At 32.9% G+C, this 25,787-nt stretch overlaps 2 protein-coding genes across 4 annotated transcripts; one reads left to right on the top strand and one right to left on the bottom strand.

Moving 5' to 3' along the window:
* The first annotated feature begins 106 nt into the window (after window positions 1–106).
* On the top strand, window positions 107–10,194 carry LOC106059828 (uncharacterized). The gene is made up of 4 exons (XM_056029843.1): window positions 107–177; window positions 6,648–6,848; window positions 6,954–7,091; window positions 7,211–10,194. Exons 1-4 carry the CDS (start codon window positions 112–114, stop codon window positions 7,343–7,345), a joined length of 540 nt encoding a protein of 179 aa, XP_055885818.1. The 5' UTR covers window positions 107–111; the 3' UTR covers window positions 7,346–10,194.
* Window positions 10,195–11,485: 1,291 nt separating this feature from the next.
* Window positions 11,486–25,353, bottom strand: LOC106059827 (chromosome partition protein Smc-like). 3 transcript variants are annotated; one of them, XM_013217508.2, is made up of 7 exons: window positions 24,854–25,353; window positions 22,311–22,372; window positions 21,094–21,239; window positions 19,619–19,922; window positions 18,164–18,313; window positions 13,537–13,665; window positions 11,486–12,395 (listed from the first exon to the last, which is right to left on the bottom strand). In XM_013217508.2, the coding sequence occupies exons 2-7, from the start codon at window positions 22,335–22,337 to the stop codon at window positions 11,880–11,882; spliced, it is 1,272 nt and encodes a 423-aa protein (XP_013072962.2). In that variant the 5' UTR covers window positions 22,338–22,372; window positions 24,854–25,353; the 3' UTR covers window positions 11,486–11,879. The 3 variants fall into 3 exon arrangements, with proteins under 3 accessions (XP_013072962.2, XP_013072963.2, XP_055885817.1); XM_013217509.2 differs by having other exon boundaries at window positions 22,311–22,600; XM_056029842.1 differs by lacking the exon at window positions 24,854–25,353 and adding an exon at window positions 22,953–22,971.
* Window positions 25,354–25,787: the final 434 nt, after the last annotated feature.

The following is a 25,787-nucleotide window of genomic DNA, read 5'->3' on the forward strand; positions in this document are numbered from 1 at the left end:
AATTTAATTTTAAAAGATACTTTTATAACAGTTGTAATTTATAAAGATTATTTTTAGAAAATTTATATATGCGAAACTATTTATATACATTAATTCAATAATTGTTTAAACATGGCTGTCTGGGGTAGAATTCGTCGGTTTTTCTCACCTGAAAATACTGTTCGAGTTGTTGAAATGGTATTCTCCATATAACATAGATATGATTATACCTTTAAAAAACATGTCATAATTTTACTCTAAATGCAAAGATCTAGATTTACATTTAGATATAAAGATCTAGTTATTTTTATTCCAGACACTGAACCGAGTCAACCTAGTCTCAGACTGAGTCAGTCTCACTGCCAGTCTCAGTTACTGAGTTATTGAGTTAGTACTCACATACTGATACTCAGACATATAGTCACAGTGTGACTCAGTCTGTGGCATTTTACGTCTCGAGAGATGAACTTTTCCCTTTGCAACTTCTTGTGTGACTAAGGAGGCCAATCCTTGATACACAGCTGGCTGTTGGGCATATATAATCACCAGGTGCCGTTGCATTTACACCCTTCTTTCTGCTTCTGTTGTGTATGACATCTGCAATCCGTGACCCTTCCTTTATGCTCTCTCTCCATGTGGATCTATCCAGTGCCACCTCTTCCTGTCAGTGTCGATTTTGAAGAGCTTCATGTCGCGTTTGCATACATCCGTATAGCATATAACGTAAAAGTGGGCGACCAGCGGCTCTCCTGCCTTCTATTAGATCGCCATACAGGATGTCCTGTGGAAGTCGACCTACTGGCATTCTACGAACGTGGCCAAGCCAGCCAAGGCGTCTGCTGCTGATAACAGAGCGGATGTCCTGGCACCCTGCTCTTTGTAGCACTTCCTCATTGGTTATCTTATCTTGCCACCTTATTTTAAAGATCCGCCTTAGGCATCGGAGGTTTAGTAATACTCAATATATCAAGTAATAGTAGTACTAATAGTAGACTCTAATAGTAGATATCATTATCATATAGATCTAGTCATATATAGTAGGGAGGTGAAATTCTGGATATTCCTGTGTCCAAAAAATGGCGTAAAATCTTGAGACAGGGTTTTCCTTTATCATCCTTAATGCTACATAGGTGTCATAGGTCTTTGTTTGAAATCGATTATGCTCAGTAGGCCTATATAAAGTATATATGTAAAGATATCATTGCTAAAAAGAGTGAATTCGATTACTTTTGATTATGGAGAACGTTTTTGTCTTTCACAATTTTTTGAAAAAAAAAAAATTATTTAAATATTTTGCATTGAAACAGTATAGTGTATATATACATTTTTATTTTTACTGATACTCATTACAGGTAATTTGTACCATGTTGATTTTTTTCCAGCTAATAGTACATGTGTCTGGCTATATTCCTACCAATTTTCAGATCAATCCATTGTTAACATCGTACAAACTTTAGAAAAAACAAAATAACACTGATCTCAATGGACATTTCAGTTAAAAATTTTTTTAAACTCCTGTTGCCGCAATTTTTACATTGAATTTCTATAGTTCGGTAATGGTTAGTCGTAGGAAAAAACTACAAACATCTATAAACTGTCATCCATTTGTCAATAAAAAAAGCTATATTGTTTTGTTAGGCTACACATAGTTACAATAAAATATGATGTTGAAGAGGGTCAGGTCAATGAGGTCCAGTGCTAACATTCTTCTTCTTCTTCTTCTAGCCAGCTTTATTGCTGTGAGCTCTTTTGCAGACTGTGCCAAGAAAAAAAAGTGTGCTGTTTTCTTCAGTTGTTCAGCACTGCCATACAAGGTGTTGGTTATGTTGGGCTGTAGTGGAAGTAGGGTCTGCCTAAGGTGGATTAGGGAGGGGCATTCAAAGAGGATATGGTTTACGGTTTCAAAGGGGTGGGCGCAGTGTCTGCAAAGGCGGAGTTGTGTGGAGTTTATTTTGTTCAGGTGGTAATTTAATAGTGGTGTGTGTCCTGTTCTTAGTTGGAAGATTGTAGATTGTTCTTTGCGGGGGAGGAAGTTAATACTGTCCAGTTTGTTAGGCGTAGTCATTTCTTTGTACATGGCTCTGCCTGTGTTTCCTGATGCCCATTGGTTGAGCCACTCCTCTTTGTGATTGTTGACTAACATTGACCTTAGGGTGAGGTAGTTAACAGGTCTATCTGGTTGTTCCATAGATGAACCTGCCTTTGATAGCTTATCTGCCTTTTCATTTCCCATGATGCCAATGTGTCCAGGGATCCACTGTAGTGTGATGTTGATATTTAATTTTGATATCATCTGATGGATTATCACAATGAGTGTTGTCAACTCTCTTGGGCTGTTTGAGGTGCTGCTGTTAAGTGCTTGCAGAGTAGATTGGGAGTCTGTAAAGACAACAATATCTGATGGTGGTTGCACTCCTTCATATATTTATTGGGTTCCAAAGGACTGTCAATGCCGGGGGTGAAAGTGGGGATAAGCACCCACTTTCCAAGAAATGCTCCCATGGCTTGCGTCTCTAAATGCCTCTGACAGTCAAATCCAGCTCCTGGCCTTCACGTGTGATTTTCCCAAAAATCCGGCGGAACCTGTTCTTACAAACTGACAGGAGAAGGGATGAAAGGCGGAACACTGGCGCCTTAAAACCAATTAAGTTTCGTGTTGATGGGGCACGTCAGCCTAAATAACCCAATCCATCTAGGAGAAGGAAAACTCTGACTCCAAACCTCCACTTTGTGGCGATACTCCCCCGTGTGGGTATCGGGGCTTGGAAATGACCAAGAGAAATAAATAACCCCACTGCCTTTCCACTTGCATTTCACTAAGTGAATAATAGTGGACGTTCCCCCCCTCTATGTGCTTTTTGATGGAGGTCTGGATTGCACTACACCAGATGGAGGTCCTTGTCTCACTACATTCTAATACTAGATATAAATCCATCATGAAGTTGTTTTTTTTCTGGATCTGGTGAATGTGATATCGTGAAGGGGCCTGGATCCAGGATGTGACGATTCCACAGGGCAAACCCAGGGCACAGTCCACTTTAAGCTTTCTACTGCAGAAAAGTTCCATTTGGAGAGCTCTATGGATGGCGGAGAATGGACCATTGGCCAACCCCACCTTGTCCCATGGATATTCCGGTTACAGTCTTGGGACCTAGATGTTTCCTTTTATGTCAGTATTGGAGAAAATTGCCAAGACCAAAAACTCCCTTAAAATGCGGGGACTATATATTTATATATTTAAAAAAAAAAAAAGCCTGAGGAAACACCCAGCCTATACTAAATGCCAAAAAGTGCTAACATTAACGAACACCATTCTCCGCTCTGTACACTAATGAACACTATCTGTACACTAACGAACACTTCATGCTATTGTATTAAAAAATATTATCTTCAATTTTTTAAAGTTTTAATATGAATTTCTTTTTAAACCAACAGATTAGTGTTACTTTTCCCTCTTTTAATTGTTCCTTTCTCTGCTAAACCCTCAACTTTACAAAGGGCCATATACTGTGACCTATCTATATCTGGTTGACCCCCCCCCCAAAAAAAAAAACAACAACAATTGATCTATTAGATTATAATAAATAATAGAAAGATTTATAGAGTCATAAACGTTAAAAAGAGATCTACTAACTTAGTTACCTGATTATACTTGATTGTAGAAATATAGGCTGATTATGATACTTTCTAGAAACTATACCCTACTCTAGATTCGTATAGTAATAATTTTCTATTAGTAGATCTAGATTTCTAGATCTATAACTAGTCTATTTGAAGTATTTGTATTACTACAGTACTCTCATATATATACATATAGGGTTATATTATATATATTAAATAGATATAAAGTATCTTGTCTAGACTTATAGTCACATAATAGTGCTAATTGTGCTGATATAAATTGGAAAACACTAACCATAGATAAACACCAAAACCTTAAGGACATAAATGAGCTTTTCATAGAAACTTTACACAACCTAAGTTTAGATCAAATCATTAAAAAGCCAACTAGATTAAACAACACATTAGATCTCTTCTTAACCAACAGACCTGAATTAGTAGTTGATTATGATATTATCCCTGGTCTATCAGACCATGAGATCATAAAAATACACAGTCAGATAAAAGCAGTAGCCAATACAAAACCCAAAAGAAAAATCTTACTCTGGAATAAATGTAACCTAACACAACTACACCAAGCTGCATTAAACTTTCAACAAACATTTTTATTAGAAAAAGACATTAACCAACCAGTCGATGACCTCTGGAATTTCATTAAAAACCATCTTAAAAGCATTATAGAAAATCATATACCAACTAAATACACATCAAACAAAATAAATAAATGCTGGTTTAATAATAGACTAAAGAAGCTTTGTAAGCAGAAGGAAAACCTATATAGAAAATTTAAAGAAACTAATGCAGAAAGAGTGTACAAAAAGTATATAAAAATTAAACACTTAACCCAAAAAGTAAGCAGACAGCTGCAGAGTGAATACATAAACAATGTAATATCTAAAGATAACAACAAAAACCTATGGTCATACATTAAGTCTAAGAAAATGGAAACAACATGCATAGCGCCATTAAAAGATGAACATAACATAATACATAATGATAATGAAACTAAAGCAAACATCCTAAACAAATACTTTGCATCAGCATTCTCAGCCCCAGGAGACAAAGAAATATTACTGAATTTGAACCAAGAAGACAACATAGAAGATATAGTAGTACAAGAAAATGGAATTCAAAAACTATTAGCCAACACCAAACCAAATAAAGCGTCTGGACCTGATGGTATTCCAGCTAGATTACTCAAAGAACTAAGCAATGAGCTAGCCCCAGTGTTCAAAATACTCTTTCAGGCTTCACTTAACCAGGGCAGAGTACCAAAGGACTGGAAAGAAGCTAATGTCACCCCCCTATTTAAAAAAGGAGAAAAATCTGACCCAGGAAACTACAGACCAGTATCACTTACCAGCATCACATGTAAAATCCTAGAACACAAAATATGTAGCAACATCATAAACCACTTAGACAAACATAATGTCCTCACACCATACCAACATGGCTTTAGGAAATATAGATCACGTGAAACACAACTAATAGGACTAATTTGATGATTTTTCAAAAGGTTTAGATAATAGTGAACAAATAGATGCTATCTTACTAGATTTTTCTAAGGCTTTTGACAAAGTTAACCACCATAGTTTGCTTAAAAAATTAAAATATTTCGGCATTAATGGTCCACTGCATCAGTGGATTAAAGATTTTCTGATAGGGAGAGAACAAACTGTAATAATAAATGGCTCTAAATCAACACCGATAACAGTAAACTCAGGTGTACCTCAAGGAACAGTCTTGGGTCCACTACTATTTTAAATTTACATAAATGATTTACCAAATTGCATTACTTCAGGAACAAAAGTCAGATTATTTGCAGACGATTGCATAATATATAGAACAATAAAAACAACACAAAGAGAATTAGATGAATTACAGAAATGGGAATCAAATTGGAGCATGTCTTTCCACCCAGAAAAATGTCAGTTGTTAAGAATAACAAAAAAACTAAAACAAATTAATTTCACTTATCTTATTCATGGCAAACCAGTAACACAGACTAAAAACGCAAAATACCTAGGTGTTATAATAAATGAAAAACTGTCATGGAATCCACATATTGATGAAACTACAAAAAAATCAAACAAAGCATTAGGATTTATTAAAAGAAATTTCTATAAATCAAATAAGAACTTAAAACTAAAATGTTATTTAACCTTGGTTAGGCCAATAATAGAATATGCATCCTCCGTTTGGGACCCCTTAACTCAAGAAAACATTAAGAAACTGGAACAGACACAAAATAGAGCTGTGAGATTCATAACTAACGAATATTCACATTTGACTAGAGTAACACCTTTAGTAAAATCACTAAATTTAGAAAGCCTTCAGGACAGAAGACTCAAAAGTAAAGTAGCAATTATACATAAAACACTGAACCATAATCTTCAAATACAAAATTTAATAAAATACTCTGAAAGACACAAAGATAAAGGCACATTCCTCGTCCCATATGCTAGGACAAATTTGTACAAATACTCCTTCTTCCCTAGTGCTATTAGAGCATGGAATGGGTTGCCTGAGCTAGCCAGGAAAACCAGTGACTTGGCAGAATTTAGGTCATTGGTTAATATGCATGACTAAATGCATGACGCGTAGGACGTAATCATCTTCTTTTTTGAAGTAACGTCTGTATTATATAAGATAAGATAAGATAATATGAGAGTCTAACTCTAATTGGCTGCATGAATCAGCCAGGAGAACCAATGGCTTAGCAGGGTTTAATTCATTGATTAACATGTATGACTAGATTGACCCATGAAATCTGTAAAACATAGAATTATCTTCTTTTTTTAAAAGTAACGTCTGTAATCAATAAAATAAGATAATATATATCTAAAATGACTAGATCTAGTTCTTGACTAGTAGTAATCTAGACTAGTTTAAATACTAAATCTATAGCTATGCTCTAAACTCTATAGCTAGATCAATTAAGGTTGAGCTCTCTAGTATAAATATGAATAACAATAACATGCTTAGCATGGAACATGGAGTTTTTTTATAAAGTAATCAAATGTCAAAATCTTTCTCACTGTTGACAGCTCTTTGCTCTGTTTATTGTGTCCATTTGTTTTGGCTGGAATGATAAAGGAGTTGGCTATTCTGATTTAAATGATGGAGATTACAACGAAGGAGGAAATATAGTTTTCTTCATGATGATTGCCATGGTATCACTTATATTTCTGCTATGTGTCATCATTTATTCAATCTTGAGAAGTCCAAGAGTATTTTCACCATGTCTGGTAAGCATTGATTGAATTGTGTTGAAGTTTGATTTTTTTATTTACATGTAACCTGTATTTTCGAATGAAATGATTACACTCACACACTTTCTTTGCCATCATTAGGACATTGTTATCTGCAGTTCCTTGAGCCTGCTTACTTTCATTGCAACAGTTGTGATGGCTCACTCATTGACTAATCTGGGCAAGTCTTTGGAAGTAAGAGAAGCAGGTCTAAACTTTAATGCTTTACAGGCGACCTTGGTAATATATTATATTTATTTTCATGTGTTTATTTACTTTCTAAAAAGATGAACAAAAGATAATGTTTATGAGTTTCTGTTATCAAGATAAAAAGATAATGAATGTGGCTTATGTTTCAGGTTTTTGGCATTGCATTAGCTTTGCTTTTTGCGGTTAGTTCAGCATTTGCTGTTTGCTTCTACAGAAAGAAAAGTGAGTTGACCATTGGAGATTCAAGGAATATGACTGATTTACCTGATGACATTCCAACATAATAAATTATTAGCATCTATCGAAAAAAAATTTTTAGTACAATAATAGAAAATAATTTATTGTATGAGACATGTTGGACCTATTTGAAGCATCAGAAAACATACTATATTTATGTTGTGTTATAAATGTTCTAATGTATATGGTATTATAAGAAAAACCAGATTTTATTGAGAAGATTAAATAAGTGATATAGATGTCCTTATTTCTGCTAAATGTAGTCATTTTGAAAATGCATCATAACTAGTTATAAAGTTATAAAAAAAAAGACAAATAACCCAGTGTTTATGTGCAATATGGCTTTTTTAGGCTACTGTTAAGTCTAAATCTTCAGCCGAAATGAGTAGTATTGTTTTGTAATAATTTCTACTAAATGTTCTTAATTAGTTGCATTAACCTGCTAAATGTAAAAGAAAGCATATAAGAGGCTGCCATTGTTATATTAAAAACAATAACTTTCAAAATGTGATATCAATTCAACAACATTATGATTTAAACTTAAATTTCTAAATTTGAGATCATATGCTAAATGAAATCATATTTCTTTAACAAATTATGGAGTTATTGTAGATGAGCATAACAATCAACTGCCTTTACTTTCTCCTGCTGAATTCAAGGATCCATTAGAAGTTAGATAACCATAAGGGTGTAAGTCCTGGGTTAAGAAAATATATATCCACACAAGACTGCTAATCATGGACCTTCACTCCCAGTAACCATTCACTACAGTGTCTCATAGTTTTAAAATACATCCTTTATATTTTTGTTTTTCACAATTGTGTAACCTCTGATCTATGATTGAATAATAAATCTGCAGTTTATTTTGTTCTTGAAGAGAATTACTGGTACTTCTATTTCTTTTAATTATTTATTTTTTGTGTCTTTACTTTCTTTTTTTTTTTTTTTAAAACAACTTATCAAACAAATTTGCTCTCAAATATTCTCAATATATTGACATTCACAAGTAGGACATTCATAACATTTATCATTGAAGTTGCTGTTAGTTTTGATATAATATAGTCTTTTGCAGGAATATTACAAGGTTTGTACTGATGCAGGCTACAACAAACTTCAGTGCCTAGTTAAAAAATGTGTTTCTATTTGTACTTTTTTTTTCTCCACAAATACTTTTGTTAAGAAATGCTAAAAGAATTCATATATAGACTCATAGAAGCAGCTTTGTGTACATATTAGTTTGAAGTGATATGATTGCTAAATAATAATTACATTTTAACTTACCAGCTGTTACATAACATCATGTAATTTTGAGTCATTTGTTTTATTAAGTTATGCCTTACAAGTCTTTTTTCTTCTAATATATTTGTAGCATTTTTAAACCTTCAATAGATGAGCATACGTTTTCATAAATTTTGGTCAGTATAGATAGTTGGTGAAAATTTTTACTTCTGTACATGTGATGGTGTATTTTGGTTTACATTCCACAAAATTATTAATTCAGAATATTTTAAAAACATTTAAAGAATTGTAATACGAATTTAAAAAATCAAATAATGGAAGTTAGATTTGAATTTTTTTTTAAAATTAATTATTGTAAACTATTAATTAGAGAATATATATGGTATGCAAGGAAAAAGCACATCAAAACTGTATCACTAAATATGCCACTACCTCACTAACATTGTTTTTTTTAAAGACTATGAATGTTACAGATTTTAGATAAAAATTGTAGCTAATGTTTTCACTAAATGTTCATTAAATATTATCACATATTTTCAGGCTATTGTAATCTTTTGATTAAAAGTATTTTTATCAAAATGATGTAAAAAAAAAAGGAAAAAAATTAATCTTTTAAAATATTGTCTATATGTTATAGTATTTTCAAGTATTGTTGTGATTATATTTAGTACTCCTTTTGAATTGAATTGTATTTTATTTTGAATTCCTGTGTTCATTTTCATTCTAAGTATTAGTTTACAAAATGTGTGTTTCTTATAATGATACAGTCAAACCTTGTTAAGTGATATAGTCAAACTATGTTATATTAACATCGTAGTACCAATGTTTTCTAAGATCTTAAAGCATCAGTTACAAAAGAATTCTTTGCTAGTGTTAAAAGTATACATATTTACTTGATGCAAACATCGTGTATTATTATCCATAAAGTTATTTCAACACAGCAATAGTTGATAGTTTTTTTTTTTTGGAAAAGAATTTTAAGTGAAATTTTTTTTTTTTTGCTTTCAGTGTGGCTTATATCTAGAGTTAGTAGTATGCTTAGTAAGTTGCAAAGTTGTATAACTAGATCAGATATTAAACTTACTAGTAGATGCATTTTTTCTTACAAATGGTAGAGTTGGGCAACATACAATTACTATATTTTTCACTTTTGGTTATGGAACAATTTAATATTTTTTAATGGAAATTAATATTAACTAGGTTTGACTATATTTTTTAAAGAGATTAATTTATTGATGATTGTTGTACAGATTTATTTGTTAACTATGTCTTAATATGAAATAACTTTGTGTTAAGTCCACTTGTTGTCTAAAAAGATTGCTTTTTTGTAATAATTTTTTTATGTGCAATAATTATTTGTCCTTTACATTATTATAAATAGTTAGTCTGTTTAAGTGATAAACAATTTTAAAGTCCAATACAAAAGAAGTAGTCCTACAAGTACTGATGCAATGCTTTGGCATGTTTTTTGTAAGTTTTCTTTTGATTAGAGAATGTATTTAAAGTAATGTTTGGTTACTGCTATTGAAAATCATTTTATTTGTGAGGTCAAGATTGCTTTCCCATCAGTTTAGTTTGTGAAATAATATGAAACGTATTAAATTTCATAGTTAAATATTACTATCAATATTAAATGCTAATTTAAATCAATTCTAAATATGGAGTCTTTTTTTGTGTTTTTTTACTGAATACAAAATCATGTTCAGGTAACAGTAGGATCTGATAGTAAGCAACTAAAAATTCTATTGAGACATACATCTTATAAAATATTTTCATTTGATATTTTATAAAAGTTATATTTGTATTTAGTGTGTTCTGGTCAGTGATCAAATGTTAATAATATAAAAAAGTATACATAATTAAAAATATTGAGCTTTCATACCTATTAATGCTTCATAAAGTGAATGATAAAAAATTAAACATGTATAATGTGTTAAAGTGATTTCGTTTAGTTTTATATATATATATATATATATATATATATATATATATATATATATATATATATATATATATATATATATATATATATATATATATATATATATATATATATATATATATAATTATATATTGGCCTCTTTCAGTCATAGTACTATGATTCATCTCGAACAATTTTTCATATGACTGTGGAGCCCTATTTCGGAGAGACACTCCTGTTAAGATCATCAGGATTTCGTTTAGTTTTATATAACAATTTTAAGAATCATTTCAAACAGAATACCTAGCACTAATGACAAGACAAACAATTGAAGAACTAATCATGTCCATGTTTTAAAACAATGTAATCTATAGCTTTTATTATAAAGGCATCACATTTTAACTACAAATACATTTATTGAGCACATTGTCAAAATAATTTGAAAAAGAAAATATCATTAGATAACAAGAAACTAGTCACTTTATAATATAGGAATGTTTACAAACAAGTCACTTTTTATCACAGGCATGTTTTAATCACTACATGGAAGTCCTAATGCTAGACCCCGGGCAGCATATGTTTGTAAATATATCTGCTTTCTAAATCTTTGTAAAAATTCCCACTTTGTACTGCATTTTACAATGGAACCTGTACTGTTGATCATACATTAGATCATTATTCATTAATGATCATTGTCTCATGTGTTTATAGACGTACATTCCAGGAGTTGCCAGCAATATCACACAATTTTGTAGTATAAGCCAAGGTAGGTAACCACATGTAACTTTTGATTTGGCATGCACTTGTTCATGTGGGTTCCTCTCCACTTCAAACATGACATAGCTGCAATCAAACTTAACAGGCCCAATGTGATGTTTAAAATGGCACTTTGAATGCATTTTGATAATTGTTATAAATTGACTGAACCTCGATTAGATCTATTTTGGAATTCACTTAAATTCGGTAGGTACAGCTGGCTTTATTATATACTATGTGATGTTTAAAACTGTACTGTAGCTTCTATCGCTTGTTTTTTTTTTTTTTATTGTTTTATAGTTTCTCTACGTTAAAAAAAATCAGCATTTGTAAGCATATAATACAATGACATAGGCCTATATTATACTATCTATAAACAATTGATCAGTTTATAAAATGAAACATTTGCTGTGCTCTACAATGCAATACTGATTATATAGATTAGAAGTGGATCACAATTTTGGATGAACTTAAATTGAACTATTGAAAACTTAATTACAAGTAACAAGGTAGGTCTCCAGCAAATAGGACTGACTTTCATCTTTCTTTGCAGAACTAAGTTCAACTATTTTCTGATTGTTTTTCTTTGTATAGACTCTCTCTTTTCCTACAAGACATGTTTTTCTTTGTATAGACTTTGTTTTCCTCCAAGACCTAACAAAATGTTATTTTTTGTTCGGTTTTCTGTTTATCTTGGAACTTCCTGCTACCATTTTGTTTCTTACTCTAGTTCCGGGCTGAAATTGAAGTTCATTGACATACAGGGGAGGTAAGATAGGTATACTTGTAGCAGTCTGTTGAATGCCTTGTGGCGGTCCCAGTATACGCTGGGAAGGGTAAACTGTTCTAGAACTTGCATCTGGCGAATCACTGCCGAACTGTTCAGAAGCACTGAGAGAAACCCTTTCTCCTGCTTTACTGGTTTGGCTTTTTGTAACAGAGCCAGAGTGTTTGTTGTAATGTTCTCTAGGCACATGTTGTGAAGGGGTGGGCTTCTTTAACAAGGCTTTAGTTTGAAACGAGGCTATCTCTGCATGAGGTAGCACTGGAGTAGGAGTTGAGGCTTTGGCAGCTAACTCATTCTTAGTTCTCAACATTTCCTTGATAGCAATGACGTCCATTTGCATTGCTTTGTTTTGTTGATAAATGTTTTTCATTTCTTCGCTGTTTTGACTCATGACCTGCATAAAATATAGGTACACAATTACAACGAGAAGACAAAAAAAAAAAACAACAACAACAACAACTATTTGTCACTAAATATTCATTTCAAAATTTTGAATGCAAACATATTGATATGTATATAATGTTTTTCCCCTTGAAGCTTTGCTAAATAGTTTTTATTTGGTTCAGTTCAAGTCAATGAAAAGAAGGCATTGTGTTGAGTTTTAAAATAGAAAGAGTAGGCCTATAGCATTTCACATAGCTACGCAAGACAATTGATGTTCTAATATTTTGTCAAACTAACACAAAGTCTGTCGGGAGTCAGCGGATTCTACTAAGCTCTCTTTTCACCGTCTGAGCTTGTCTTCGGCGTTAGTCTCTCTCTCTCTCTCTCTCTCTCTCTGTCTCCCTCTCTCTCAAATCTAGATAAATGATATATGACCACGGTCTTTATTATAAGTTCTTCAGTTGTAGCCTTCAAAAACCATTTGCTATCAAATAAGAGCAAACTCATGCTGGATGGTAACTTTTTTATTTGCTGTCCTACTTTCAATCCAACCCTGCTGGTCCCCACTATCGCGTAGGCGTTCTATCAGGCAATTGTTGTACAATAAATAGATCTCTGATGGTGTTGACCAGAACATGTTAGTCTTGCCATCTCGTGACTTTTATAGAGCGGAATTTGTGTGGAAACGTTCGAGAAGCCTTAATGTGAGACATTGATTTGATCTGCAGGGCTTTGAAATCGAGTTGATTCGCTGTTCGTCTGTCTTGTTTTATAGCATCATCATTGTCTTTCTAGAACCGGCAAGCGAAAACAAATTTTAAATACCGCTATATAACTTTGGAATATTCTGAAAAAAAAAACAAAACCAGCGTGTGTTTGACTCATTATCAAAGGTCCCAGTTATTTCAGTTTTAACCCACTCTCGCTCTTTCTGCTGGAAACTAGGTACTGTCATTTCAGAGGCTTTCAAATGCAGCGAAATTAATTTAGTTGAAAACAAATATGTCTGTACACAGTCACGACACAGTGATTAGTGTTTATTTTTACACAATTCTTTGACTAATTGGTTTTAAATAACTTGACTTATCAATGTATTATAGACAACTGTTGACTTATCGAGGTACTATTATGTTCCTCTGTTGGCTACTCACCTCTCTCATTCTTTCTACTTCTTTATTCATTGACTTGGTAGCGGTTTCTAAATCTGCTTGGAATTTCTCATGCATGACAACTCGGTCGTGGTCATAGCTCTTCAGTTCTTCAGTTTGTTCTTCTATAATCTGCAAGTGACATTTAGAATGAGCACGCTGTTTTGTTGTAAGTGCAAGTTAATAATCAATAATAAGTTATATATTTCATTTCATTTATATAGTGTTGTTAACAAACAGAATGTAGGCTCATGACGCTATGATAATAAGACGTTAAAATGACAAACTAATCCCCTAAAAAGTTTTGAGGATTGGTTTCCAAGTTGCGTGTAAAAACAAGTAAGCACAATTGAATAAAAAAAAATATCACCCTCCCTATATTCTTTTTCTTCTAACCAGCTTTTTGCTACTGAGCTGTAAGCTCTTTTGCAGCCTTTGTCAAAGAAAAATAGCTTGCTTTTTTTTAGCGGCCCCCGTAAGGGGAAAAAGCCGCTATTAGGTTTGTGCAAAATGTCCGTCTGTCCGTCTGTCACACTCAGATCTCGAAAACTAGAAGAGATATGAAAAATATTATTTCATCATTAAATCCGGCTTGAAAAGTTTAGATGCAACGGCTACTTTTGGTTTTCTAAAAGCAAACCGTTTAATTTATAAAATTAATTATGCAAGCGATTTTTTCATAAAAATACACCAATTCTAAAACAATTACGTAAATGTAAGGGAGGCAATGTTACAATATGCTAACAAAGATGGACAATTTTTGTGTATTTTCATTATCACTAAGTCAAATATATTTTAAAAATGTACAGGAAATGTTTACAACAAATATAAATAATAGTTAAAGACGTTTTTTCTGGTCAACTAGCTGCTAAAATTAAAAAAAAACATTTCTGTTTGTTTATAAAGGCTAATAATGCACTTTGTATGTAAATATCACGCACATTTTTTTAAATGGACTTTTTATGCAGCGATTTTCGTGCAGTAGTGTAACGTCGCAACATGATCAGGTGCTAAACCAATTCCTTAAACTTTTTTTAAAAATCAGATTTTATTTATTTTTTGTTTAGTGCCCCCATCCGAATTAAAGAAGCTTATTTTTGTGCGTTTTGTCTGTTGGTCGGTCTGTCCGTCACGATTAGATTTAAAAAACTAGAACTCTAAAAGCTATTGAAAATCTGATTTACCCTTTAATGTTCCTCCCATAACATCTCAATAGTTTTAAGTATCTAAAATTGATTGTTCCGGATTTTTTTGTGCAAAACTAATCAACGCCAACAAATGTTTGTTTGCTCTTCTAACTTATATTACATTCAATTTCCATGCTTAAACGTTGCAAAAACACATTATCAATAATATGTTGTTCCGTTTTTTTATGTAAATAGCATATTAATGCTAAATCAAAATCTCTATACTGACTTATATTTCATTAAGTGTAAAAATGTTCCGGATATTGTTTTATAAAACATGAATTATGCCTAATGATTGTTTGAAATCGCATAAGGCTTTTAAAAAAAAGTAATTTACTAGAATTGATTACTGAAAATTACTTTTTAGACATTTAATTTTCTTGTAAAACATAACATAGAAGTTTTGTAATCGATAAAGAAAGTTCCGGATTTTGTTTCTTACAAATCGTCGCCAGAAATTTCCGAATTTATTTAAAAATCTACTAACGCCAAATAATTGTTTGAACTTCCTCTTCTAATTAATAAACAAATAATCTTCTCATTTACGAAATAATTTTTTTACGGATTTTTATGAAAAATATTTTAACTCACTACTCTCTTACAGTACATTTAACTTTAACTACCTAAAACATTAAAAAATCTAATTATCGTTAATATTATGTTCCGATTTTTAAGGAAAACAGAATCCAAACACCAAAGTAAGGTATGAAAATCTCTCCACGTGGCTGTAGTACATCTAATTTTTATACGAGACCATCCAAAAAATTTAATTAACGTTATTACATTTATCTGAAATTCTCTTTTTCTTTTACTATTTATACAAACATCCGGAACAATCTATTATATAAACTTTTCAATTGTGTTCATACCTAAAAATTATTGCGATGTTTTGAAACGTAAAATAAAGGTTAATCAATTTTTAATAACTTTTAGTTGTTTTTTTTATATCAAGATGACGGACTGACTGACAGACAAAACGCAAAAACAATGCGGCTTTGATCCTTTTTAAATAAATTCTATTAGAACTCAGTGCACCAATGTCTATGAACCCTCGTTAAATATCTCGTGCAAATAAAGACATTTTTTTTTTATGGTACCGGTACTAGCCTATTGTGAGGTAATGGAATTTTTTTTCTTTGACGTCATATGAATGGACTCTTTAAATGTAATGTTAAAAGAACGCACTCGGTACACTAATGTCTATTAACCCTCGAAAAAATTGCTTGTATTAATGAAAACATATTTTAGTCTAACTAAGCCGTGTGACGTAGTGTTTTTTTTTCCTTTGACGTCACATGGAATGAATTCTTTAAATGAAATGCTAAAAGAACGCACTCGGTGCACCAATGTCTATGAACACTCGAGAAATGGCTCGTGTTGATGAAGGTGATTTTTAGTCTAGCTAGGCCTTGTGACGTAGTGTTTTTTTTTCCTTTGACGTCATATGGAATGAATTCTTTAAAAGAAATGCTAAAAGAACGCACTCGGTGCACCAATGTCTATGAACACTCGATAAAAGGCTCGTAATGATGAAGGCGATTTTTATTCTAGCTAGGCCGTGTGACGTAGTGTTTTTTTTCCTTTGACGTCATATGGAATGAAGTCTTTAAATGAAATGCTTAAAGAACGCACTCGGTGCACCAAAGTCTATGATCACTCGATAAATGGCTCTTATAGATGAAGGCGATTTTTAGTCTAGCTAGGCCGTGTGACGTAGTGTTTTTTTTTTCCCTCTGACGTTATATGGAATAAATTCTTCAAACGAAATGAAAAAAGAACTCGGCATAGTAATGTTTATTAAGCCTCGTTATGTGACTCGCGTTTAAAAAAGGAATGATATCTTGATTTAGATCTAATCTAGATTTTTTAAACTAGATCTAGATTTTTATTACAGTATATCTAGATCTGGATTTATATTCTAATTAAAATTATTTCAATTTCTAAACTTAAAGTGTAAAAAAAAGTGTAGATTTTCATTTCCAAACGTTTTGATCAATATTGTAATGTTTTAATATACTAAAACTAATCTACTATTTTTTATTAAATTTAAATTTATATTTACGGCAAATGAATCTTTGAAACATTATTACTTTTGACCATCGGATGGCTGCCTGGTCGTGCGGTTTGCGCGCTGGACTGTCGTTCAGATTTATGGATGGCCCAGGGTTCAAACTCTGCCCGCTCCCATCCCCCGTCGTCCTGCGGGAGGTTTGGACTAGGAAGTAATTATCTTCAACTCTGAAGGAACATCCGAAACGTGTAAAACATTTTACATCAAAATTAAATCACCTCTTGAATATTATTTGCGAATATGCAGATCCGACAGGGATCCGACTTCGACGGGGGCCGCCTCTGAGTTTGTGTAACACAAACTCTCTTTGTAATCTTGTTTTTCAAGTTGTTCTGCACTGCCATACAGAATGTTGGTTATGTTTAGTTCTAGATCTAGTGGCAATAGGTCTGACCATGGAACTATGGTCTGACTAAGGTGAACTACATTGGGGCATTCAAAGAAGATATGAAATCATATGATTCACAGTTTGATAAGGGTGGGCGCAGTGTCTACAAAAGGATGCGTGTGTAGAATTGATTCTGTTATGGAGAACATTTAAAGATTAATGTTTTGTTCTTAATGTGAATATTGTAGATAGCTCTTTTCGGTGGGAGGAAATATATACTGTCCAATTAGTTTGACAGGGTCATTTCTCTTTAACTAGATTGGCCTCTTCCTTATACCCACAGGCTGAGTCAATTTTCTTTGTGATTGCTGGTTAACATTGACTTGAGAGTGTAGTAATTAACTGGCTTTTCCGGTTGTTCCATGGATGACACCGCTTAGCCTTTCCATTTTCCATGATGTGCCAGGAATCCATTGAATGTGACTGAGCTATTAACATGTGACATTATTTGATGGGTTATCATGGGGTTCATATTGTCAACTCTCTTGGGTTAGATGTTACTAGTCAATGCTTGAAAAATAGATTGTCTGTAAGATCTGAACGATCTTTGTATTCCTCTCTATAAATACTGCGGGGTATTTTATGGATGTGATATAGATAGGACAATAATACTATTTTTTTCACTTAGGTTTGACATCTCCCATCACATCGAGAGAATCAAATTGATTTCACATACTAGTTGTAGACTATTTGGCATATCAACATTGACAAGGATGAAATACTTGCCTCCTTAGACATCAATTAACATGTTTGGGAGATTAACATGGACATGAGAAATAGTTGATAACTGTTCCTTAACATTTATAGGTTTATAGATTTTCTCAACTTATGAACACAATATTCCTGTAGCCTAATGTAATATCACCATAAATGATGAAAGCAACATAAGTGGAATCCATCATAAAATTACTCTTTTAGATAATATAGATTTTAATAATCTTTGCGCAATTTGAATCATGAATTTGGCCTAGTTAAAAACCCAACCTTGTTTGCTCGATCCAGCTCCTGGTCTACTGTGATGAGTCTCTGTTTCAGTAATTCCAACTCCTTATTTAACATCTCTATCTCTTCCTTTTGTTTTTGATATTTAGGGTCAGCTTCCAATTTCTCTTTCTCCAGTTTAATTCGACCAACCTTTTATGGATACAAAGAGAGAGATATTTTCTTTTATTCATTGCAGAGTTGAATTATTAAAATATGTATTTCTTAGATTATATAAAAAAGAGTTCTTAAATGTCATTGCAGTAGAACGGGAATGATCAAAGAAGGCACTATAACAGCGGTTCTCAACCTTTTATGCTCGGCGACCCCTTTTTACAATCCCCCACTCTGCCGCGACACCCCCCCCCCACCCACACACATACAGCAATAGACAATAACAATCCATATTTTGGATGATCTTAGGCGACCCCTGGCAAATCGTCAAACGACCCCCAAGGGGATCGCGACCCACAGGTTGAGAACCCCTGCACTATAAGATGTTACATTTATTTTGACACAAAGCTATTCTAAAAAAGACTTAACACGTACCCCACTAGGACTAGGTAAATAGTCACTATATAAAGAAGACCTAAAAGTAATTGCCTTAACTTCTGAAGAAGACGTTGATTTTCATACCCGAGATTTTCTTTATTTAAATTAAAAGCTTCAATTTTTTTTCTTTCGGTGCTGAGAACTATGATCTCTTTGAGCATGCCATAATCTTATATTGCTGGAAGTTATAAATAGTGTTATAGAGTGTATCTGGAAAACAAATCCAAATAATTGAAATAAGAATCTTTTTTTTTTTTTTTACTAATAAAACATTTTCTGGTTATAATTCGTTCTTTTTTTCGAAGTAACGTATGTAATATATAAGATAGGATAAGATAATTTAGTTGCCATTAGCAGACGATTTGGACATTCTGCACTGTTTTGAAAGGCCAGCTCTGCCGCCACAACACAAGTTCGCCAAGATTTACAAATAGTTTAAAACAGTAAGTGAAAGAAATAGAAAATGAATTCTTAAAAATTGTGCGAGTTTCTAAAAATTGTATCGTGCACCGAAAGGTGAAACAAACTTGTTAATTAGACCATGTCTGTGTTGTTGTGAGAAGGAGAAGAGTTTGAAAGGAGGTAGACAGTGTTAACGTAAGGATAGGAACATGATGGAATACATGAACACAAAAGTAGGACTTGAAGGAAGAAACTTTGCGAATAATGTGAACCTGGGATGTTTGAAACAGCGTTGGATTTAATTTATGGTTTAGGAGTTATGTTACTAAAAGATACATAGCAAAGTAAAGTTCCCCTTTCAGACCTTATGATACATACCGGAAGTTAATTGACTTTTTTGTGAGTTCAGTAATTAAATAACTTGTTCACTACATGCTTCGTACATTTGTAATACTTCGAACAGACAAAAATTGAATGAATATGAAATCACTTCTTGAAACTAACCTGTCTGTTTATTTTTCTGGCACATTCCTTTGTTTGTCTGACCAAGATTTTCAGCTCTCCAATCTCAGCACACTTACTGGCAATCAGTTTGTCTTTTTCTTCGTTTTCTTTGGCAAGTTTGCGAATCTGTTCATTGAGGCTGGTCACCGAATCTTTCAGTTCATCGATCTGTTCATCTTTTCTCTCCACTTCAGTCTCCTTCGACTGAATCAGAAAGTTTCTGGTGACATCAAAGTTCTTCTCATCCACTTGAATCTTCAGCCTTAGTGTGTCGATCTGTTTATTAAGTATATCGTTCATCTGTCTTTTCATTGGAATAAATAAACAAAATACGTCAACCAGAGTATCTTTGTTGATAGCCTTTTAGTCAAATTATAAAGAAACCACGGAAAAACATTTCACTTGACTAATATACTAGCCTATTACAGCGCTTCTACTCTTCTTAATTACCTATAAATCTAGGCCTCTATAGCTAGTAGGCATATAGCCATGGACAGATAACATGTTTAGTACATGCGTAAGTCGATATAATATAAACAATGATAATAGACTTTCAACAATAATAGTTATAATAAAATGAGTATAATAATATAATATGCTACGTAAAAAAAAATTCGCTGAACTAGATTCAACAATGAGGAATGATGTAATTATCAGCATTTAAAAAATAAAGAAAACAACATGAAAATATAATATGTGCATTTACAGGCCTATATATACATAGAGAAAGAGAGATCCTAGCAGAAAGATCGTAGGTATCACTTACAAAGACCGCATCACAAATGAAGGGATAAGAAACAGGATTAATACAGCGATTGGACCCCAGGATGACATGCTAACCACTGTTCAAAAAAAAAAAAAACTTAAACTCCATGTCCACATTATAAGGTCCGCAGGGCTTGCAAAGACCTTCCTTCAGGGAACTGTATCAGGAAAAAGAAAAAGAGGCAGACAGAGAAAGCGATGAGAAGACAACATCAAAGAATGGACAGGTCTGTCATTTAATGAAATTCTATCCAAAGCAAAAGACAGAGAGGAACGGAGAAAGACTGTCGGCAGATCTTATGTGGTGCCCCAAATGGTTCAACAAAGGTATAGGTGAAGGTGATATGATTTGTTTATTTGTATTATTTTAGCACTGCTTATTGAGCGCTCCTCCGTAGTTCTTATATTTTAAAATATCTCCACCGAAACATATTTATAATTGTATATTTTTAGGGTGGTCTAATACAATGGAAGTAGATTCATATATAGCAAACTTTTGGCGAATCTGTTATCTGGTGTACTAAAGTAGCAAGTTAAATATAATATCCTTAGGACCGTTTAGTAATTTTGGTCCATTTTTATAATTCAATTAAAAATCAAAATGTAAACAAGCAACGATTACTGTGATTAACCTTTAGTTTGAAAATGTCCAATAGATTAATACATGTATTGACACATTTAAGCAATGTTAAAGTGTATAACGGACTAACTTAACTCCATCCAAGACAGTCAACTCTTCGCCTTTCGAAATCTCGTCCTCCTCGTCAGATACTGATGATGCTCGTGAAGACGTCTCTACTTCATTCAAATTAGTTGGCAGGGGAGAGAAACCTCGGCCTGTTACGCTCAACAAAGCCTGCATAAAATAATATTAATCAAAGAACAATTTTAAAACCAATCAAAACAACTGAATAACTTTCCCTTTCACATCACTCTTACTATGCCTCAATCGTATAATAAATAATTATGGACAGTAATAAAACAAAATACTTTTGTAGTCTTCGTCATTTAAAGCCATTATTGTGGAAAGCTTTAATGAAAATGTTTTGAGAATATCGGTGTGCCATAAATAAGATGCTAATTTTTTTTTAACGGGAGCCATCGATTGTCGAAGAACTAGACACTTATGCCTACCTCTTTGTCAAGGAAACTACACTGTCAAAGAGTTTTACAGAAAATAAAGAAGCCCTATTTCCGTCTTCCCCAACCCCATTTTAGCGGCCCCCTAATGAGGAATAGTGGTTATTAGTTCTGTGTGGTCTGTTTGTCCCATTTAGATCACAAAAACTTGAAAATGTATTGAAAAACCGACATCATGATGATTTAAACATTTCAAAGTTCTGATGCAATGGCTACTTTTTTGTCTTTTCTGAAAAAGTGGATCACTTAATTTTTTAAAATAAATGAGCAAAAAGTTAAACACCCCATTTTTTTACAACTATTCACTATTGATAGTAAAACACACGGGAGACTATACATTACATTCCCATATGTATTTTTGAAATATTTATGCAAAGCTTTTGTTATTTAAAAAAAAATTGTGGTTGTGATTGTTTAAGGTTTTAATTAATAGCTTCTGATACTAGTGCTGAAAATATTGAAAGCTGCCCTTTTACCTGCCTGAAAGGACCACTTTAGGGGCCGATTGTGAGTTTGCGTTTCCACATACAACTATATTTGTATCTATGTGTCATGTTTTTTCACTAAGCGTCATTACATGGACCATATTCTTCAAAGTTGAACCAAAAGATTTTAAATGACCACCTAGTTAAGTTTTGTAAAGCATTAATAAAATAATTCACACCTAGACCTTATGTGATGAACTTTAGAGAAACAAAAACCTCAGAGTATGAAAAGCTTCAATCAAATTTAGAATCTAGTATGTGACTATATTCAATTTGTTTCTATTGATAACTCTCATACTTACCGGTACTACTAGAGTTTTACCCGCCATCTTAGAGGACGATTTCTGTGTTGTTAGTTTTCTTTCTGTGGACAAAACTAAAGCTAAATACACTATCGGAAGTAGATCTATCGGAAGTAGATCTATCTGAAGTAGAGAGGTTAACACAAATCTAAATCGTTATTTGCTTGAAAATATTTGTTCCCATGTTGCACAGGCTCTACAGGACTTTTGATAATGAGAAAATTCTTTGAAATATCTATTGCATTCGTCATAAAGCTCAGTCCCTTGCAAGGGAATAGTAACGACTATTTCTGTAAAATAAAAGATTTTTTTAATGTGTTTGTGTAAATAAGTTTTTGAAATAAAATCAACTTTAAGTAGTGAAAGACTATTTATCTTATATAATACAGACGTTACTTAAAAAAAGAAGATGATTACGTCTTACGCGTCATGTGTCATGCATTTAGTCATGCATATTAACCAATGACTTAAATTCTGCCAAGTCACTGGTTTTCCTTTATTTAGAGTGAGTGGACGTGTTTGTGTGAGAGAGACGAGGTTGAAAGGAAGTCTTGCAGAAATACAGAACCAAAACAATACATACTCAGTCTACGTTGAGCCCAGTCGAATCTAAATGTAAATACAGAACCAAACAATACATACTCAGTCTACGTTGAGCAGTCGAATCTAAATGTAAATATACGGAAGCATTGCCTATTTATTGCGCTCCTTGATCAAGAGGAAACTGGGGAGACATTTTTTGAGCTGGTAAATTCAATGATGAGGAACACTCATAAATGATGTGGTCTTATTACGACACTTATATCAATAAAAAAAAAACCAAATTAGTTAATTAATTACTAGTAATTAATTAAATCTATTTGGTATGAAAAATGCACTTAACTAATGGGAGACAAGTCTTGCAATAATGAGAGATTTGGCAGCGATTGAACGGTGTGCTACCCCTACTCCCCCCCCCCCCCAGCGCGAATGGGACACTTCATCAACATGCAAGATAGCAGACGCGTAAAAATTCAATAGGACATTTAATTTTTCTCATTTTTTTTTAAATTTTAAACTTGTTTTAAAAATTGTAGTTGAAAATCCGTGTGTGAGCTGATTGAAATAGCAGTTATTGAAAATAACAATTAATTGTGAATAGGTCAGCAAAAACTTTTTTTTTAAATTGCAATCTTAGCAGACGTCATGTGAAACTGAGGATAAAAGTGATGTTACGAATGTAAAACTTCACATAGACACATAGAGCGGCATTTCTTTCTAAAACGTTTCACAAATATAACTCATGAAAAAAAAAGTCTATTAGACATCCTGGATTTACATTGACGTCATAGATCGATAACATATCGATAACTTGAAGGGATCAATAATATGGAGTATTTAATACTAGCCTACTTTAAATACAACTTAGTATAGAAATCATATCAAATATAACAGTATAGACTATTGCTCAAGCATTCTTATAACAAATACTCGCTGATCGAGTGATGTACGGGGACATTAGGATTACTCTATTTACATTTTTTTTTTTATTTTAAGTTTTAGTTCCAACAATAAAACCATTCTTTTACTCTCAATTAGTTTAGCTGACTAGTAAATGACCCTTTTCAATATTTGAAGATTTAAAAAAACTGAATTCAATCAATCGGACCCCTTGCCATACCTTCACTACAACAACAAAATAGTTGTATTGACTGGCCACCTTATCATACTTTGTGTACTGTCAAGTCTGTCACTACAACGACAACAACAAAATAGTTGTATTGACTGGCCACCTTATCATACTTTGTGTACTGTCAAGTCTGTCACTACAACGACAACAACAAAATAGTTGTATTGACTGGCCACCTTATCATACTTTGTGTACTGTCAAGTCTGTCACTACAACGACAACAACAAAATAGTTGTATTGACTGGCCACCTTATCATACTTTGTGTACTGTCAAGTCTGTCACTACAACGACAACAACAAAATAGTTGTATTGACTGGCCACCTTATCATACTTTGTGTACTGTCAAGTCTGTCACTACAACGACAACAACAAAATAGTTGTATTGACTGGCCACCTTATCATACTTTGTGTACTGTCAAGTCTGTCACTACAACGACAACAACAAAATAGTTGTATTGACTGGCCACCTTATCATACTTTGTGTACTGTCAAGTCTGTCACTACAACGACAACAACAAAATAGTTGTATTGACTGGCCACCTTATCATACTTTGTGTACTGTCAAGTCTGTCACTATAACGACAACAACAAAATAGTTGTATTGACTGGCCACCTTATCATACTTTGTGTACTGTCAAGTCTGTCACTACAACGACAACAACAAAATAGTTGTATTGACTGGCCACCTTATCATACTTTGTGTACTGTCAAGTCTGTTACCCATGAAGTAACTTATCTTAAATATTCATTAAGTTACAGGCATATACGATACCAAAAGAAAAAACTTTGCGAATTAAAAAAAGAGGGTTTTTATAATTTTGCAAGAGCAATTAGAAAATGTACAGTAATACTAATGAAATAAACATTACTTACATTGAACACACTCATTGCCTCAATGTTTAAAGCAAATGTAAAATTCTAGTCCACTTCATGTAAACACTAAACCAACAATTTAGGCAATCAATATTGGATATTCAAAACACGAATTGAAATGACAATATCCTCATAGAAAGAACACCAAATACCAAAGGATCATTCTGTTTGTAGACCTAATCATAGTGTTCTCCAAAGTAGCACTCTTCAATGAAAAATAACATGAATGATAAGACAAGAAATGATAAGACAATATTTCAGTAAATAGCCATATGTGTATGACCGAATAAAGACTTCTGATCTGTGACACACTTCTGTTGACAATAGGCACACTCAGTCAAGCAGTGTGACTTCAAATGATCGACACATTAAATGTAGGCCTCCCCGAATCTGTCAGTGACAGTGTGGTAGAATGCAATCTTGCCAGCACAATAGCTAGTCTATGGCAGACCTGGCTCTTAGCCCCAATATCAATTGAGTTGTTGGGTTGGAATAGAAGTGAAAAGAGAAAAAAAAATGATCTGAAGATCCCAATGCATAAATCACAGCTGTAACGCTTTTCATTTATAAAGTTTTTTTTTAAAAGACTCATAACCGTAGAATTGTATAAATTAAAACTCTGTTCATCTTTAAAATAATCATTAATCGTTCATAATCATTTTGTTACTAGAATGTATAAACATTTTATTGTGCAAGTCTTGTATTTGTGTCGGTCTAAGGACATACAGTAGTTATGCCTACATAAGCATTCAGACTTTATATATCAACATCTTTTTACTGCACATTAAAGAAAATTAGAAACGGTCAGGCTTGTAGAGCTAGCAGTACGTTAACAATCTTGTCAGTTGCCAAAAAGAAGTCCCTTAACCGTTATCTTGTGTGTAACATACATTTTGATTGTTATCTTGTGTGTAACATACATTTTGATATTTAT

The sequence above is a fragment of the Biomphalaria glabrata genome, chromosome 5, assembly GCF_947242115.1.
Source record: "Biomphalaria glabrata chromosome 5, xgBioGlab47.1, whole genome shotgun sequence".
Classification (NCBI taxonomy): domain Eukaryota; kingdom Metazoa; phylum Mollusca; class Gastropoda; family Planorbidae; genus Biomphalaria; species Biomphalaria glabrata.